The sequence below is a fragment of the Bufo gargarizans genome, chromosome 4, assembly GCF_014858855.1.
Source record: "Bufo gargarizans isolate SCDJY-AF-19 chromosome 4, ASM1485885v1, whole genome shotgun sequence".
In the NCBI taxonomy this organism is placed as follows: Eukaryota; Metazoa; Chordata; class Amphibia; order Anura; family Bufonidae; genus Bufo; species Bufo gargarizans.
Genome location: NC_058083.1, coordinates 323,729,847 through 323,750,437, shown reverse-complemented (window position 1 = coordinate 323,750,437; position 20,591 = coordinate 323,729,847). Strand labels below are relative to the sequence as shown.

The 20,591-nt window shown below is 43.8% G+C and overlaps 1 protein-coding gene across 1 annotated transcript in view; it reads right to left on the bottom strand.

Moving 5' to 3' along the window:
- LOC122936251 (vacuolar protein 8-like) overlaps positions 1–13,049 on the bottom strand; it is a 65,203-nt gene extending 52,154 nt beyond the window's left edge. The window contains exon 1 of the mRNA XM_044292367.1: positions 12,628–13,049. Within this exon, the coding sequence (XP_044148302.1) occupies positions 12,628–12,853 (226 nt within the window). The 5' untranslated portion in view covers positions 12,854–13,049. The remainder of the gene's footprint in view (positions 1–12,627) is intronic.
- Between the last annotated feature and the right edge of the window lie 7,542 nt (positions 13,050–20,591).

Here is a 20,591-nt window from a genome sequence, read left to right as displayed (position 1 = left end):
GACAGGTCCTCTTAAAATATATAGACAATAAATATTGTGTTTGGTCTTCTTTACTTTGTAGCTATTTTTCCTTTATATACCCTTCCCTAGAGCGGCCATATTGGAGGCACATACTTCTTAGGCTAGGTTCACATCTGGGCTACAATTCTGTTCTAGCACAGGAATAGAATACTGGAATTGTCAGATGTGACGGACACTGCCGGCATCCATTCACTGTAACGGGACCTATTGAGTTCCAACATGAATACCGACATTTTGCCAGACGACATACCACTGCATGCAGCAGTATTTTGTTCCTTTTTATTTTTGCCAGAATCTGCAATGGAGACTGCTGCCGGAAACCTTCACTGCAGATGTGCACTTAGCCATACCTGTACAGTCAGTGAAGCAGGGTATGTACATTAAAGGGGTTTTCAAGGATTTAAATATTGATGACCTATCCTTAGGATAAGTCCTCAATATCTGATCGGCGGGGGAGCCAGCTGGTTGAAGAGAAGGCCATGCTCCATGCGAGAGCAGCCTTCCCTTCATTGTTTACCTGCTTGCCATTGACATTGCAGTGGTGACCAGGTGTAATTACAAGCTGTCCTTCTCTTCAACCAGCTGATCAGCGGGGGTGCCGGGTGTCAGACCTCTGCAGGTCCTGAGAATAAGTCATCAATACTAAAATCCTGGAAAACCCATTTAAGGCCCCTCCCTTTAGGCCTCTTGCACACAAAGTTTTTTTTTTTTCAGTTTTTTTTTCTTCAGTTTTTTGTGTTCTATATATGGAACCATTCATTTCAATAGAGTCGCAAAAAAAACTGAAGGTACTCTGTATGCCTTCCGTTTCAGTATTTCCGTTCCGTTCAAAGATGGAACATGTTCTATTATTGTCCGTATAATGGACAGGGATAGTACTGTTCTATCAGGTGCCAGCTGTTCCATTCCGCAAAAAACGGGATGCACATGGACGTCATCCGTATTTTTTGCGGATCCGTTTTTTGAGGATCGCAAAATACTGAAGAAGCCATATGGTCGTGTGCAAGAGGTCTTACATTGATAGATTTAGAAGACTATTCGGTACCTCGGAACCGAACCAGAGTTCGGTTTTAAACTTTAAAGTGGTTTTCCACTTTAAAAATCGGTAACTGAAATGAATCAACAAAATCACATGCAACTTCACGAATAACTAACTTTGGCTAATCGGAGCCCATACATTCTAATACTGTACGGAGACAAATCTCTGTACAGTATTAATCCTATGTTATGAACTAAGCGATTTAGGATGTAACATCACTAGTCAGAGGAGCTGCATAAGGAGCCTTATCTGTCAGTGTAGTACTGCGATCCTACATTATCTAGACTTCCAGCAGTATAATGGAGCAGTTGTTATGTTGCCCACCCTCAAATGATAATGAGATATGTATTTCATATCCTTTGCCTTTATATACAGGGATGCTGTGATGAGCTTTAAAGAACATGAATTACCAGCTTATGGTGACTACTCTAGTGGCCAGTGAGAAGACAGACAACATTTAAAGAGTTTTTTTTTTTTTTTTGGATAGTCACATAAATAATAAAAACCCCATCAAAGTTGTTTATATATCTTTATCATATCTCTGTAATAAAAAATGGATTTAAATACTACTCAAAAGAGGACTACTACTACTCGTTATTTCAATGTAATAACAATTCTGGAACTATTCCTATGATTATAAGTTGTGCCACTCCCTTATTATTCCTGCTAGAAGTTATGAATGAATTGCTAGCAGTTTGCAATAAAGGTCCATATAGGTGTTACCAATTGGGGGGGGGGGGGGGGGGGGGGGTGGTGGTCCCTGCACAGTCTAACACTGGAAGCACAGTGTCAGGCCGCACAGGGACACCCCCCCCCCCTCCAAATGGTAACACCCATCTGTACCCATCTTTGCAAACTGCTAGGCAATTAATTTAGACATTTTATCAGAGATAATAAAGGAATAGCAGAGTAATAAGAATATATGCTCCAGAATTATTATTAAATAGGAGATGCATATAATTAAGTAATATAACAGAAATGTCAGGCAAGATTAAAGGTCCTCTGTAAACGCCAGAATACTTCCATCAGAAATGTCCTTAATGGCCTGAACAAGGGTGATATATATATACAGAGATCAGTTATCTCTACTACCCTGACACAGAACAGCACAAACCGCTAATGCCAAATTATCACAAGGGCGTGAAAGGGTACACTACATATGCAGACCCTCTAAATTCTATAAAGATAGGAACACGGAGGTTATCAAGGCAGATGAGAACAGTGGGCTTCTGTGATCTTCCTGGGGTGATGTTCTGGGGAGGAAAGGGTGTAAAGCTTCTGACCCATGTATTTCCTGATTTTGAAGAAATGCTCCAACATGCCCTAGGGCTCAATTTGGCATGCTCTCCATTTCTCTTCCAAGCTACAGACTTGGCTAAGCTACCCACCCAGATATATGCAACTTAAAGGACCACACTTGAAAATGAGCATCAGATCTCCATGATCTGTCTCATAAAGATTAGAAGGAGTTAAAGATCTCCTTTTTTTGTCAGTAGTGAGGGCTTAGACTTTCTACTGAAAATGAAATTTTATACACCCCAGCTGGGCTGGATCGTATAGGACCCTCCTCTTCTGATAGGTACTTGCTTTGAGCAGGATGTCACATCAGCCTGGCATCTAAAACATATCTGGTCAGGGGTACTTCAGTTACTACATGAGAATTTTGATTGCACCTGAAATAGCAGGAGAGTCTTCTTGGAATTACTGATAGCATAATAAAAAGGTACTTGTGACAGATTATCTTTCCGATTCATTGTTTTTTATGTGCCTGTAAAACAGTAATTATGGCCTGCAAATCCACAGAATTTCCTGCGCTGACCCAATGGCTGCGCCTTCTATATACAGGGTACGTGTCTAACATTACAGGATTCTATGTAGGAACAGAACGTGTCCACAAAAATTTAAGAAAATTATATCTAAGCTGGAGACAAATAAGTACCTTACATAGGTACTTTTTGATAGCTATCAATATTGGCTGTTAGAGTAGTCCTGGTGTATCAATGGTTGAGATTGGAGGACCCATTTAAGGATGTAGAACATTTTCTTGTTTCAGTTTTTTTCCTCCCTTTTTTGTTACGTTTCCGTTCACATAGCCATATGGGGGCTTGTTTGTTTGTGGGCTAAGTTGTATTTTTACCATATCATGTATTGCAAAAAAGGAAAAACAATGTACCATTTAATTTATCATATAATGTATGGCAAAACAGGAAAACCATTTTTTGTTTGTGGGGTGAAATCGAAAAAACCCTGCAATTGTCAGGAGGACCTTATTCTGCATATCAGTAAAATTATGTTTAAAAACAAAACTATATAAATTTGTCATTACTTTTAAATAGCTAAAAACCTTTGAAAAAAAACATCTTTGCAACACCATAATTTGACCCACAATTTTTTTTGGAGACCAGCAGCAGATCGGGTGTGCAGGCTACTGAGCCATGGCGTGAGAATACAGGGCTAGACAAGATATCTAACCTCGTCAATCATAGGGGAGGAGAGAGTGCACAGAGAAGGGAGTTACAATAGTGGTGCTCCAAGGCTTGTGACCGACATCTTGGTGGTTGAAAGAGCTCTTTGCATATAAATTAAAAAATGCAGATATCTCATACAAAGATAACTAAGGTATTACTTTAATCAGCATGATCTATCCTACCAGGCAATATGGCTGGTTTAAAGGGAGTCTTTCACCTAAAATCACTATTATAGAACATTAACCTCAGGATCTCCATTACATTCCCCATATTAGAATGCTACCTTCCATATTGCTGTCCATTGACGATTTTCTCAGAAAAACACTTTTATTCAATATGTTAATTAGCTTCTGAAGGTGCCCGGGGGCGGCGTTCATGCGGCTGGTGCCCAGGGCCCTCTGCGCTTTTCATACGAAACCCCTCCCTTTTCATCCCTCTGGCCCGCCCTAGGTTCTTCTGATTACATCCTTAGTGAGAAATCCAGCGCAGGATTCAACAGATTCACTGCACCTGCGCATAATGGGGAATGAAATGTGCAGGCGCGGGGAATCTGTTGAACGGTGATGGCGCTGGATTTCTCACTAAGAGGAGGATGTAATCAGAAGAACCTAGGGCGGGCCAGAGGGGTTTCGTATAAAAAATCACCGAGGGCCCTGGGCACTGGTGGCATGAACGCCGCCCCTGGGCACCTTCAGAAGCAAATTAACATATTGAATAAAAGTGTTTTTCTGAGAAAGTCGGCAATGGACAGCAATATGGAAGGTAGCATTCTAATATAGGGAATGTAATGGAGATCCTGATGTTAGTGTTCTATAATGGTGATTTTAGGTGAAAGACTGCCTTTAATATGCTGACAAATGATGGGGTGAAGAAAGCTTGTGACACAAGGAATTATAAGTCATAATCAGTTTAATGAGTAAAATATTTTTTTCTTTCTCAAGTCAAAGAAGAAACAAGCATGTACTTGTTTCTTCTGTAACCTGAGGAAGGGGCCCTAGAGCCCAGAAATGCTTTTTTTTTTTTTTTTAGAGAATTTTACTAATTAACGGATTACACAGTAATTTATAATCCCTTGAGTATTACATTCACCATTCCTGCGCCTACAAGGTCGAGAATTGATACAGCCTGCGACTTTTGTGTCATGAGCTTTCATCACCCGAAATTCCTGTCCAGAGATGGTTGGCAATTGTATACAGGGCACCAGGACACAGCAGCTGATGTATTAACAACAATAAGCTTTCATTAGTGCTGTGCCTAATTTAGCACAACCTCAGAAGGCGAGACTCTTTTTATCGTTACATCCTTTCTCAAGTGTGTTTACATATTCACCCTATGGGCGCTTTTCTGTTTTTTCTGCCTAAATGATGTTTAATAGGAGGGTTTGGTTGGCAACTGGGATTTAACCAGTCAGACCACCAGCAATTTGAATTAAGAATGGCTGGTTAACAAGTCATAAAACTATAGGACAACTCTAGTGCTGCCTTACAAATGTTTGGCTTTATCAGAAGGTTTGTGTTTTTAACATTTTCAATCTACATTAAAAAACTAAACTAAAACTGTGCAGTTTATGCACTAACCACTAGCCCTAATATGTTACACACAATCCACTGAGTGGCATTATTACAAAGTGGAAATGTTTAGCAACACAGCCATAAAGTGGCAGACCACAGAAAGTTAGAAAGCAAGATCACAGAGTGTATAAAAGTCACCAACACTCTGCTAAGTTCCAAACCTTGTCTGGCATTACCATCAGCACAAAATCTCTCCTGGGAGCTTCATGACATTGGGTTCCATCACCAAGCAGAATGCATTGTGCCAACTATAAGGTTTGGCGGAGGAGGGATAATTGCATGAGGTTATTTTTCAGTGGTTGATCAAGGCCCCTTTGTTCCAGTGAAGAGAAAGCTTAATGATTAAGCATACAAAAACATTTTGGATAATTGCATCCTTCCAACTTTTTGGGTAGTAGGGCTGCAACTATCGACTATTTTTGTAATCGAGTATTCTATTGATTAATCCAATGATTAATCGAGTACTCTAATAACAGAAAACAAATTAAAAGAACATTTTTCTTTATAAAACTCATCAGCCCCCTCCCATGCCATCAGCTGCCTCGTCAGTGCCATCAGTCTCCTCCTAGTGCCATCAGCTGCCCCCCAGTGCCATCAGCTGCCCCCTCAGTGCCATCAGCTGATTCCCAGTGCCATCAGCTGCCCCCTCAGTGCCATCAGCTTCCTCCCAGCACCATCAACTGCCCCCTAATGCCTTCAGCTGTCCCCTCAGTGCCATCTGCTGTCCCCTTAGAGCCATCAGCTTCCTCACCAGTGCCATCAGCTGTCCCCCAGTGCCAACAGCTGCCCCCAGTACCACCAGCTTGCCCCCCAGTGCCACCATCTCCCCCTCCTAGCCATGTCCCCAGAGCCAGCACTTATATTTTCTGTAGGGGCACCGCTCCACAGCTCCTCATCATCTTCTCTGCAAGCTGCACTGTCCTGACGTCACACAGCGTCAGGTCATAGTGCACGCTTACGTCGAATTACTCTATTCAATCGAGTAATCATTTCAGCCCTAGTGGGTAGTTTGAGAAAGGCCCTTTTGAGTCCCACTTTGCCCCACTGCTCAACGCAAGATCCACAGAGACATGGTTGGGTGAGTTTGGTATGGAAGAACTTGACTTGCCCACACATAACCTTGCCATCGACCTTTAGGATTAACTAGAACGGAGACTGCAAGCCAAGCCTTCTTATCCAACGTCACTCTCTACAAATAAAATAAAATACTCTTCTGGATGAGAAGGAAAAACTTCCCACAGACACACTCCAAAATCTTGGAGAAAGCCTTTCCAGTATAGTGGAAGCTGTTTTTAAGGAGGGGAAAGATGGTGGCAAGCCCATAATAATGCCAATGGATGTAACATGGGACACCAAAAAAGCTCTTTTAAATTATATGTCTAGGTGTATCAATATTTTTGTCCATATAGTATAGCTGTAAGGGCATCTTCACATCTCCGTTGGTGGCTCCAGAGTTAGTCAAAAATAGAAGAGAAAAATATTATGCATGCAGGACATTTTTCTCTACTAACAACAAGTAAAATGTTCTCCTGAGCCAAAACCAAACATACTCCATTAAAGTCAAGGGGATCTGTTCGGTTCAGTTCCTGTCAGTTATGCGTCAAACCCAGCACTTCCATTATTTTCATTGTTCTGCTTCTATAAAGGAGCAAAACAATTGAAATAATAGTGCTGATGTGAAAATGCCCTCACTGTAATGCTACCTGTAATAAGGCTGCTGAAGAGTGAACTGTACAGAAGAGGAAGTCTTGCCATATACAGGTCCTTCTCAAAAAATTAGCATATTGTGATAAAGTTCATTATTTTCTGTAATGTACTGATAAACATTAGACTTTCATATATTTTAGATTCATTACACACAACTGAAGTAGTTCAAGCCTTTTATTGTTTTAATATTGATGATTTTGGCATACAGCTCATGAAAACCCCAAATTCCTATCTAAAAAAATTAGCATATTTCATCCGACCAATAAAAGAAAAGTGTTTTTAATACAAAAAAAAGTCAACCTTCAAATAATTATGTTCAGTTATGCACTCAATACTTGGTCGGGAATCCTTTTGCAGAAATGACTGCTTCAATGCGGCGTGGCATGGAGACAATCAGCCTGTGGCACTGCTGAGGTGTTATGGAGGCCCAGGATGCTTCGATAGCGGCCTTAAGCTCATCCAGAGTGTTGGGTCTTGCGTCTCTCAACTTTCTCTTCCCAATATCCCACAGATTCTCTATGGGGTTCAGGTCAGGAGAGTTGGCAGCCCAACTGAGCACAGTAATACCATGGTCAGTAAACCATTTACCAGTGGTTTTGGCACTGTGAGCAGGTGCCAGGTCGTGCTGAAAAATGAAATCTTCATCTCTATAAAGCTTTTCAGCAGATAGAAGCATGAAGTGCTCCAAAATCTCCTGATAGCTAGCTGCATTGACCCTGCCCTTGATAAAACACAGTGGACCAACACCAGCAGCTGACATGGCACCCCAGACCATCACTGACTGTGGGTACTTGACACTGGACTTCAGGCATTTTGGCATTTCCCTCTCCCCAGTCTTCCTCCAGACTCTGGCACCTTGATTTCCGAATGACATGCAAAATTTGCTTTCATCCGAAAAAAGTACTTTGGACCACTGAGCAACAGTCCAGTGCTGCTTCTCTGTAGCCCAGGTCAGGCGCTTCTGCCGCTGTTTCTGGTTCAAAAGTGGCTTGACCTGGGGAATGCGGCACCTGTAACCCATTTCCTGCACACGCCTGTACACGGTGGCTCTGGATGTTTCTACTCCAGACTCAGTCCACTGCTTCCGCAGCTCCCCCAAGGTCTGGAATCGGTCCTTCTCCACAATCTTCCTCAGGGTCCGGGCACCTCTTCTCGTTGTGCAGCGTTTTCTGCCACACTTTTTTTTCCCCACAGACTTCCCACTGAGGTGCCTTGATACAGCACTCTGGGAACCGCCTATTCGTTCAGAAATTTCTTTCTGTGTCTTACCCTCTTGCTTGAGGGTGTCAATGATGGCCTTCTGGACAGCAGTCAGGTCGGCAGTCTTACCCATGATTGCCGTTTTAAGTAATGAACCAGGCTGGGAGTTTTTAAAAGCCTCAGGAATCTTTTGCAGGTGTTTAGAGTTAATTAGTTGATTCAGATGATTAGGTTAATAGCTCGTTTAGAGAACCTTTTCATGATATGCTAATTTTTTGAGATAGCAATTTTGGGTTTTCATTAGCTGTATGCCAAAATCATCAATATTAAAACAATAAAAGGCTTGAACTACTTCAGTTGGTGTGTAATGAATCTAAAATATATGAAAGTCTAATGTTTATCAGTACATTACAGAAAATAATGAACTTTATCACAATATGCTAATCTTTTGAGAAGGACCTGTATAATATACACTGACGAGCTAAAGGGTAACAATGTTTTGAACTTTTGACTTTCAGTCTCCACATCTCACCATCCACTACAGCTTGAACGTGAGACTACCATCATTTTACAGACAATCATCTTGGCTATCTCATACATACATTGGACTACTACTTAGCATATGATTAGTTATGCAGATTCTATAACTGCATCGTTACTGTTTTGCTCCTGGTGATGGAACAATCTTTTTCCTTTTGTATACTACACATTACAATGTGTTCTCACATTCTCTAACAGTTCAGTGTGTTATTAGGTTAATTCCCAAGCACTGGTCACTGGTTCGAATCGTGTTGCAGCCATGAAGATTTCCCAAGAAAAGAGAGCATCATCCAGCTCATTGATAGTGGTATCTCGGCCAAAAAATTGCCAAACTGCCTCATGAGAGTGCCATGACAGTTGGAAGAATATGAAATGAAGTCTGTCCATCCATTGCAAAGCCACTAGGTAGATGTCAAGGCAAAATATTGTAGTCAACAAGTCGGCTCATCACAAGGTCTATCAGTTCTGGCCTGACAAACACGGCAGTGGAGGTGTCTCATATGCGTTGTAATAGTCAGAACACAGACATCAATGCAAGCACCATGAGGCATGCATTACACAAGTCTGGAATGGTGGCCTGAAAAAAGGTGAAGAAGCCTCGACTTCAATATCTTTATAAGAAGCGTTGGCTCGAGTTTGCAAAAAAAAGTAGGAACAGTGGACAGCAGAAGATTGGAAATAAGTGATTTGGGGAGATGAGACGAAAGTCAATAAACTGGTCTCTGATGTATGCAAATGGTCTAGAAGAAACAAGGGAAAAGGGGGCTAATGGATCAGGAAATTGAAGGAACTGTTAAGTTCGGTGGAGGAAGCCTGATGATATGGGGTTGTTTCACAGCCAAAGGAGTTGGATACTTGACCAGGATCGATGGTGGTCTCAATGCTGAGCTACATGTGAGTATCCTACAAGATGAGTTACCTCGTACACTCGAGTACTATGGGTATGAAAAGGACGACATAGTGTTCGAGCAGGACAATAACCCAAAGCATACGTCGAGATTGGCAAAAAAATGGTTTAATGAAGTAGAGGTGCTGGATTAACCCCCACAGTCCCCAGACCTCAAATCAATCGAACACTTGTGGGTAGAGTCGAAGAAAAAGCTGTATTCGTACCCAAGTTAAGCTGACCGGTATGCACCAACATTGGCAACGTGTAGAAGAGACCTGGGAACAGATTTTGGTTGAGACATGCTTGAATCTGACTGAGAGCATGTGTTGAAAGCCAAAGGTGGATTTACAAAATACTAATAAAATATATATTTTTTTTTTTAGAATTTTAGGAGCAAAACAGTAACAATGCAGTTACATCACAAGAATCTGCATGAAAGTCAAAAGTTCAAAGCATTGTTACCCTTTTGCTCGTCTGTGTAATTCAGTCTCATACACACGGTAGTGTCTATTTTCTGGTCCACAAATCACAGATCTCCAAAATTAGGATGCAATCATCCGCATTTATTAAGTCAATGGGTCTGCAGTTAGGTATAGGACATGGTCTATCTTTTTGCAGAACGGACATACGGATGTTGAAAGCACATGAATTATTTGCGTGCTTCCGATAATGTCTGTAAAATGCTGTGGAATATGTCAGCGTTCTGTAAGTGAGTAAAAAAATAAAAATAATAGGCCAGAGAGATAAAGGGACTTTGCACTGGCCCAAGATGGCCGGGCTTACAAAAACAGTTGATTGGCCCAGCGCTGTTTCCGTAGCCCCCATTCACTGGTGCTCCGATGTGTGGCCTATTCAAGTGAATGGGGCTGAGCTACAATACCAAGCATGGCTGCTACACAATAGATGACACTGTGCTTGGTAAGCTGTGAGGAGGTCTCAATGCTCACCGGAACACCACTGTCTCTTCAGGCAGCTGATTGGTGGGTGTCCCAGGTGTCGGACCCCCACAGACCTACCTTGTGGATAGTTCATCAATATCACCATTTCAGAAAATCACTTTAAACATATAAATGTGTTTATTCGCTGATCCACTCAAAGTAGTTAACCTGCAAAGGTTTGTGCTGTTTCACTGCAGCGTAACGCCTGGGGTTCTATTTTAATAGATTCCAGGCTTTACACTACAGTCAAACTAAATATATAAATGAATTATAATCATAGACAACTTTGTTAAAGGTATTGTGCTTCAGAATAGGGCTTGGAGCCTTACCAATCCTGCTGGCCTGATTAACACTGAATGCTGCTGGATGCATGCTCGACCACTGCGGGACTGGGGACTCAGGTCCCCCTTTCTAGTTGTCACTGGAAGTTCCATTAGTCAGACATTTATCAGCAATCCAGTGAATAGGAGATAAATGCCCACTGTGGATGCACCCCTATTTCTTATGGGTGAAGGGCTCAGCATCTCAAAGACTTTGCAACATTCACAAACATGTCAAAGGAGCACTGGCCCAAGAGTTACTCTTCTCACCTACCAATAGGGGACACTGAGAGGTGCAGGTGAAATAGTCGCAGATCCTCTTGATCCAGGATGGAACGAATACACAATTTATTGGACAGTTGCAGGACTTTTTAATACATGATTATATGTTTTGTCTACAAAAAAAAAAACTACTTCAAGGCATTCTGAACGATTCCAAATAAACCGACACTGCTGGGTGAGCAAGCAGTAATGTGAAGTCTGTAACAAAAGCATAGCCAGATCTGAATTTACTACAATGTACATATAAAGAGGAATACAACACGCACCTAGAAATGGAGGTGACAGGCCTAACAGCTGAATAACTGTGCCATGTTCTACAGATACCTAGGTTCCCCAAATAGCATATATTCATGTCAGTTTTTACAGTGCTCCTGTAAGTCAGAGCATTGTCATCAAACCTCAATATGCCGACATCAATAATATTCCAAATTGTATAAAGAATATAAGCAAGGGCGTAGCTAAAGCTTTATGGGCCCTGGTGCAAGAGTTCAGCTTGGGCCCCCTTCCATCATTGCTTTGTAGCCAGGGGCAGGGAAGCATATAGCCTTCCTGCTGCCTGAGGCAAAAATTTTAACTGCACCCCCACCATGCCAAATTCTTGACCTAACACCTTCCCTCCAGCCAGAGGTGTAACTTGACCAGCATGCACCTTCTATAAAACAGATGTCTTCTCATGTGGTACAAGGGTCTTTGGGGCCCCTCAGGCTCCTGGGCTGCTACCTCTGCCCCCACTATAGCTACGCCCCTGAATATAAGATATACCGTCTATGACAACATCATAGAAAAGAAGGTTATGTAAAAGTCATCTGTCTCATATATTCATGCCATGGGCAGCCTGTGCTTGCACTGCATCCGTGACCTCACGGTTTCAATGACTTTGAGCATAGAGGATTAGTGGTGGTTACGTCATGGGGTCTGCTCTAACCAGGTTTGTAACCAATTTCTCACCCCAAAAAATAAAAATCTACCAGCATGTAACTAATCCGTACAAATAAAAAGACAAAGCGTTTCCAATAGAAAACATGCATGTAAATGCTGGTAAAATGGCTGTGACAGCCTCCAATCCTTGTCATGTAAATGAGGAGCCAGCCATCTTTAATTGACCCCCAGCTTCATATGTAATTAGGCACATCCAAAAGCCTCTGTAAAATATTTTCATGTTTCCAAAATAGCCTCAATATAGTTATATTTTATCTATTTACAGACAAATGTCCCCATGACAACAACATCAAATAAGTGCATAGTGACGCTAAAAGACAAATATTGACGGCTCCTTAGCAACAATGTAACTGTCAGGATCTTGCTTGAGATATGCAGCACTATTTAGTCAGGAGACTCAAACTGTCACACACACAAGACAAGGACAGGTTTTCCGTATATTTTCGTCAGTGCCCTCCCCCCATGTAGGATATTTAGTCACCTCCACTATACTGTCGGGTACTATTTTAAGCAATGATGTCTCTGAGCAAAGGGAAGTGCACGTGTAGAAACAGAGGGGGAAACATGGCAAGCCCATCCCCCTATGGTCTCCAGGATGTATATCCTCCAACATGTCAATAATGCAGTTAGACTGGGACCACTAAACAAACAGCACTTATAGCTGTAGTTTTCTCAGAAGCACTCATGCCTTCCACACAATGGTCATCAATTACCTGTCTCCATGTGGTTGAGGAACTCCTGGGCAGCTTGCTTCTCATGGTTCTGAAGAACAGGCTCATACAGCTGCTTCACTTTGGAGCCCCTGGGATTCAGACAGCAGCACTCACCAAGGAGAGCTACACATTCCTTGATGTGCTCCACTACCCTAGAAGCCAGTCTCCTGACAAAGTTCACAAAATCCTGCACCAGCTGAGCACATCTCTCACACAGGCGACCCATCCTTGGTCTGATGCTGGACACCACTATAGTGGAAATGACCTTGTGGTGGCTACACTATGCTGCTTGCTGCTAATGCACTGCTCAGAAAGCCATTGCCTACATTAGCTGGCCAGCACCAGTCACTGCTGTGCATGTACTTCACATGATCTCCAGCTGCATCTGCAGAGGGATCAGCTCTATGGAGGCAGCAGACAAAGAAGAGTGAAGTCACCAGACCCCTCTACAGGACAACTGCAAAATCACACAGTGATGTAATGCTCTGGCACTCCCCCAGTAGGCTTCTCCATTCTAATTGGTCTGTGGGACACCAGGCTCAGCACAGCAGAACTGGATATTCCTGTTCCACCATGAACAAAGGAGCTGACATATGCTAAGACTGTAAACATCAATATGTCTAACATACAGCATTACAGCAGATATAGAGCTAAAAGTTCTTCCATTTATTATACCTAGTCAATACATGGGAGCAGAAGTGCACAGGGGGGCCACTGTCACTTTAAAGGGAACCTGTCACCAGGATTTTGGGTATAGAGCTGAGGACATGGGCTGCTAGATGGCCGCTAGCACATCCGCAATACCCAGTCCCCATAGCTCTGTGTGCTTTTATTGTATAAAAAACAAACAGTTTGATACATATGCAAATTAACCTGAGATGAGTCCTGTACATGAGATGAGTCCAGCGTGAAGGAGCCCAGCACCACTCCTCAGAATCTCCTCCTTGCTCCCCGACGTCAGAAAGCTAGAGCACCATAATCTCGAGATGCGCAAGCTAGTGCATGCGCAGTTCCTTCCCTGAGGCTGATGCCAGCACAGGGAAGGAACACTATGAAGACACTGTGCATGCGTTAGCTCGCGCATCACGAGATTACGGCGCTCTAGCTTTCTGATGTCGGGAAACAAGGAGGAGATTCTGAGGATGCGGGGCGGTGCTGGGCTCCTTCACACTGAACTCCTCTCAGGTTAATTTGCATATGTATCAAATCAGTTTTTTAACACAATAAAAGCACACAGAGCTATGGGGACTGGGTATTGCAGATCTGCTAGTGGCCATCTAGCTACCCATGTCCTCAGCTCTATACCCATAATCCCGGTGACAGGTTCCCTTTAAAGCATCTTCTTCTATTGGGGCCCATTTACACAGACCGAAACACAAGGCAATCATCAGGAGCAAACCGTTTGGTCCCAATCACTGCCAGCTTCTTCATGCAGCAGTCATCCCCTCTGTATGGGCATAAACAATTGTTACTGTGATCATTCATCCCCATGTTTACACAGGCCATAGTGCTTCCAATTTTAGGTGCTGCATAAATGACAAATTGCCCGTCAAATTAGCATTGTGCTAGTATATCAGGTGAGCGGCGGCACATTTACATAAGGCATATCGTAAACAAGTGCTCGATCATTGATTCCTGATAAAAGTGCATGAACAGGTGCATCTCACTAAAATAAAATATCATCGAAAAGTTAATTTATTTCAGTAACTTAATTCAAAACGTTAGATTATATAGATTCATTGCACACAGAGTGATCTATTTCAAACATTTATTTTTTTAATGTTGATGATTAAGGCTTACAGCTAATGAAAACCCAAAAGTCAGTATCTCAGAAAATGAGAATATTACCATATTGTTCGCTTCATAAGGGTATTTTCACACTAGCGTTTTTGTTTTCCGGTATTGAGTTCCGTCCTCGGGGCTCTATACCGGAAAAAAACTGATCAGTTTTATCCTAATGCATTCTGAATGGAGAGCATCCCGTTCAGTGTGCATCAGTCCCTCTTACGTTTTTTGGCCGGAGAAAATACTGCAGCATGCTACAGTTTTCTCTCCGGCCAAAAATCCTTAACACTTGCCGGAATGCCGAATCCGGCATTAATTTCCATTGAAATGCATTAAAGCCGGATCCGGCCCCAAGTGTTCCAGCAAAACTGATCCGGTTTTGCGGTCTGCGCATGAGCAGACCTTTAAAAATGATAAAATAAAAAAATACCGGATCAGTTTTTCCGGATGACAACTGGAAATACGGATACGGTATTGCAATGCATTTGTGAGACGGATCCGCATCCGGATCTGTCCCACAAATGCATCCATTTGCGTCCGGACTGCCGCATCCGGCAGGCAGTTCCGTCGCCGGAACTGCCTGCTGGAATCCTCTGCCACAAGTGTTAAAGTACCCTAAGACGCACTTCTTAGCAAGAAAAAAATCTTATAAAAAAAGTGTCTGCATCTTATATATGGCAGTCAGAGAGATCCAGCATGGCCAGACCCCATTCAGCGCTTTGCCTGATCAGTGAGAGAGCTCTGCACTCACCTCTCTCTCCCTGCTGACACCTATCTGTGTGATCAGCAGCAGCAGGAGAGTGCATGGGGAGTAAGGTCCTACAGCTATACTAAGGCTAGTTTCACACTAGCGTTCGGCTGTCCGCTCGTGAGCTCCGTTTGAAGGGGCTCACGAGCGGACCCGAACGCTTCCGTCCAGCCCTGATGCAGTCTGAATGGATGCGGATCCGCTCAGACTGCATCAGTCTGGCGGCGTTCAGCCTCCGCTCCGCTCAGCAGGCGGACACCTGAACGCTGCTTGCAGCGTTCGGGTGTCCGCCTGGCCGTGCGGATCCGTCCAGACTTACAATGTAAGTCAATGGGGACGGATCCGTTTGAAGATGCCACAATTTGGCTCAATCTTCAAACGGATCCGTCCCCCATTGACTTTCAATGTAAAAGTCTGGACGGATCCGCTCAGGCTAATTTCACACTTAGCTTTTTTTTCCCAATATAATGCAGACGGATCCGTTCTGAACGGAGCCACCGTCTGCATTAATATGATCGGATCCGTTCAGAACGGATCCGATCGAACGCTAGTGTGAAAGTAGCCTAAGGCTACTTTCACACTTGCGGCAGAGTGATCCGGCAAGCAGTTCCATCGCCAACTGATCGTATGCCAACTGATGGCATTAGTAAGACTGATCAGGATCCTAATCAGTCTTGAAAATGCCTTAATAGCATTCTGTTGTATGCTACGTAAAATAGGGTTGGAGGGGTTAAAAATAAAAAAAATTAACTCACTGAGTCCACTTGATCGCGTAGTTGCGGATCTCTGTCTTCTTCTGTAATGTTGAGCTGCCAGATAAGGACCTGTGGTGATGTCACATCACATGATCCCTCACCATGGTGATGAACCATGTGATTGGACCATGTGATGAGCACAGTGACATCATCAAAGGTCCTATTCTTGTGCACAGCAAAAAAGAAGACAGAAGAGATGCCGGGCTGTGCGATCAAGTGGATTAAGGTGAGTTACATTTTTTTTTTAACCCCTCCAGCGCTATTTTGCTATGCATTCTGTATTAAGAATGCTATTATTTTCCCTTATAACCATGTTATAAAGGAAAATAATACAATCTACAGAACACCTAACCCAAGCCCGAACTTCTGTGAAGAAGTTCGGGTTTGGGTACCAAAAATGCGTGATTTTTCTCACGCGAGTGCAACACGCATTACAATGTTTTGCACTCGCGTGGAAAAATCGCGCGTGTTCCCACAACGCACCCGCACATTTTCCCGCAACGCCCGTGTGAAACCAGCCTAAGAGTAACAGGAGCTGACCAAAACTATTTCCCCCTTCACTACACCATAGAGTTAGGCCTCATGCACACAACCGTTTTTTTTTAAGGTCCGCAAAAACGGGGTCCGTAGGTCCGTGATCCGTGACCTTTTTTTCGTCCGTGAGTCTTCCTTGATTTTTGGAGGATCCACATGAAAAAAAAGTCGTTTTGGTGTCCGCCTGGCCGTGCGGAGCCAAACGGATCCGTTCTGAATTACAATGCAAGTCAATGGGCATGGATCCGTTTGACGTTGACACAATATGGTGCAATTGCAAACGGATCTGTCCCCCATTGACTTTCAATGTAAAGTCAGGAGTCCCTTTTATACCATCGGATCAGAGTTTTCTCCAATCCGATGGTATATTTTAACTTGAAGCGTCCCCATCACCATGGGAACGTCTCTATGTTAGAATATACCATCGGATTTGAGTTAGATCGTGAAACTCAGATCCGACAGTATATTCTAACACAGAGGCGTTCCCATGGTGATGGGGACGCTTCAAGTTAGAATATACTAAAAGAACTGTGTACATGACTGCCCCCTGTATTTAACTCATTGGTGGCCAGTGCGGCCCCCCTCCCTCCCCTGTAGTTAACACATTGGTGGCCAGTGCGACCGGCCCCCCCTCCCTCCTCTGTAGTTAACACATTGGTGGCCAGTGCGGCCTGCCCCCCCTCCCTCCCCTGTAGTTAGCACATTGGTGGCCAGTGCGGCCTGCCCCCCCTCCCTCCCCTGTAGTTAACACATTGGTGGCCAGTGCGGCCGGCCCCCCCTCCCTCCCCTGTAGTACTGTAGATTTATTGGTGGCCAGTGGGCCCCCCTCCCTCCCCCTCATTAAAATCTCCCCCCCTCCCTCCCCCTCATTAAAATCTCCCCCCCATTAAAATCTCCCCCCCTATCATTGGTGGCAGCGGAGAGTACCGATCGGAGTCCCAGTTTAATCGCTGGGGCTCCGATCGGTAACCATGGCAACCAGGATGCTACTGCAGTCCTGGTTGCCATGGTTACTTAGCAATTTTTAGAAGCATTATACTTACCTTCGAGCTGCGATGTCTGTGACGGCCGGGCGCTCCTCCTACTGGTAAGTGACAGGTCTGTGCGGCGCATTGCTTATAGCACAGACCTTCCACTTACCAGTAGGAGGAGCTCCCGGATCACGGATGCGACTGCAAAACGGTGCATTTTCCGATTTTTCCACAGACCCATTGAAAGTCAATGGGTCCGCGAAAAAAAACGGAAAACGGCACAACGGTCACGGATGCCCACAATGGTCGTGTGCATGAGGCCTTAGTGACCTTTACCCCTGCACTTCAGTAAACCACATTCCCTACAAAGAGGAACTAGAAAATATTTTTTTAAATTTTCTGTTGTCTAAACCTGGGGTTCGTCTTATAGTCCGGTGCATCTAAAGCAAAAAATATGGTATAAAAGACCAATTTAAAAAAAAAAAATGTTTAATATAGAAATGTTGGCCTACTGAAAAGTATGTACAGTATATGTACTTGATACTTGTTCAGGGCTCTTTTTGCATGAATTATTGCATCAATGTGTTGTGACATGGAGGCTGAGGTTATATGGAAGCCCAGGTTCCGATGATGGGTCAGGTGTCTCTCATCTGCCTCTTAACAATACTCCATAGATTCTCTCTCTAAAACTACAACCAATTATATTGTCAATGTCGGTGACATTTAGGTGCTGTCTGCACTAAAATTCCATGGTAAACCCCACCATATGAAGGGGCCCTTAGGGTGCCTTCACACGTGGCAAATTTTGTTCCAGGAACGTTTCTCCGACTTAAAATCAATTCCATTCATTTGAATGGGGTTGTTTTGGCAGGAAGCACATGGATTTCTGCAAGCCCTATTCAGAAGCCTGGATTAAATTTTTAGTTGCAGAAAATCTTTTCCCACGAAATCTGCTGCATGTGAAGGCGCCCTTAGACACTTTATTTCAGTAATACACTGCACAGTGAAGGAGCAGTATTTGCCCATACTGCCACCTGCTGAAACACCTGGCTCTGGCTAATCCAAACGCCTGCAGATGATGAATACACAACTTATCTTAAACAAACAGAATAAAGAATAGTGCAAACTGCATACAAGGATATCACACTGACACTGTGGTTGGTTCCACCTGCCATCCAATTCATCACTCAATTGTAAGGGAAAGGCCCCTTGCAGACGAGCGTGTCCGGATGCGTTGCGTTAGCGAGGGAAAATCATGCGAGTATGTACGCAATTGCAGTTCCTGTGTTCAGTTTTTATCGCGCCATGGTTATATGGTTGTAAGGGAAAATAATAGCATTCCTAATACAGAATGCTTAGTAAAATGTGGCTTTAGGGGTCAAAAAATTAAAAACATTAACTCGCCTCATCCAGCCGGCATCTTCTTCTTTCTTCATCTTTCAGGACCTGCCAAAGGACTTTCTATCTTTATTCAGCAGGACCTAGTGCTCCCAGTGTTCCTTTTGCAGGTCCTGCAGAAAGAAGAAAGAAGAGGATGCTGGCTGCATGATCAAGTGGATGAGGTGATTATTTTTAACCCCTCAGGGGAGGGAGGAGGAAAAGGGGCCTGTAAACCTACCTGAACAGAGGGAAAGCAGGGCCCGGGAAGGAAGACAAGTGGGCCGCCTCAATGCCCGATATAACTATAATACAGATGTAGGGACGGGGCCTTCCATGCGCTCTGGGCTTCCCCCTGCCACGGGCCCCATAGCAGCTGCGTGGTCTGTCTATATGGGCGGTACGCCACTGGTTCAGAGCAATATACTGCCCTAGCAGAACCAATTACCACAGTACAGCACAATATACTGCCCCAGCACAACCAATTACCACAGTACAGTACAATATACTGCTCCAGCATAACCAAATACCACAGTACAGCATAGTATACTGCCCCACCACAACCAATTACCACAGTACAGCACAATATACTGGACTAGCAGCACAAAATACCATAGTGCAGCACAATATACTGTCCCAGCATAACCAAATGCCACAGTGCAGCACAGAATACTTCTCCAGCAGAACCAAATACCACAGTACAGCAAAATATACTAGACCAGCAACACGAAATACCACTGTGCAGCACAGTATACTGCCCTACAGATACCACAGTGCAGCACACTATACTGCCCCAGCAGAACCAAATACCACAGTACAGCAGAATATACTGCCCTAGCAGGACCAAATACCATAGTGCAGCACAAATACTGTGCAGTAAGCCGGATTGGGACTAATGCACACTGGCGCAAAATTAATAATTTTTAGTTTGTGACGCCAATTGCAATGTGCGCAGGTTATAGCTCACGTACCAGGTGAGGAATGCCAGAGGGGGATAATGTCTCTATGTAGTGTCAACGGTGTCTCCTACCTTGGTACGGCTGGACTCCTGGATCCTGGCTCACTTGCAATAAATTGAGTGTTGTTAATAGGAGTAATGAAGGAATGATTGAGATCCAGACAGGAGATATAATCCAACTTGTCTTTACTGTATAGCAAAAGATATCCATACGAGTTACAGCAATAGTCTTGGGTCCCAGCAGGTATTGGCAATATGGGGCAGGAATTTATATATGTTCTGCTTCTTGTCATATGCCTAGTGAATCGGGCAGGTATCTATCTTCTGCTCTGTCTGTCTTCTGCTTGTAATGGGCCTGACTAGCTGAGGAGGAATTTGGCTTCTCCTGGATATGTACTCACAGTACTGCTCGCAGGGAATGATGCTTCCTGTAGATCTGTAGTTCTGGAGGTGTTGCTTGGTTGTCACCAGCTGAGGTAGATGACTCAGGCTGGGAAGAGTGATCCTTGGCCTCAGCCGAGGCTCGATCCTGTCTTGGGATCCCTGTTTCTGGGAGCTCCTACTAACACAGCCTTCCCCTAGCCGGGATGGCTGTTACACTAACTTAACTTCGTTCTCCTCCTCATGAGACAGGACATGGGAACAGCCCACTTCTGCTCAGACAGGGGAGACTAGGCAGGAATGACCTATTGCTGCCACCTGCTGGTCTACAGGGAAATTACAGCATGATATATGAAACAGGAAAATGCAAAGTTAGATTACACAAGATGACAATAAAAATACACTTGACATGTTGTAGCAGGGAGACAGAGTTTAGTGACATACTCTGGGATGTT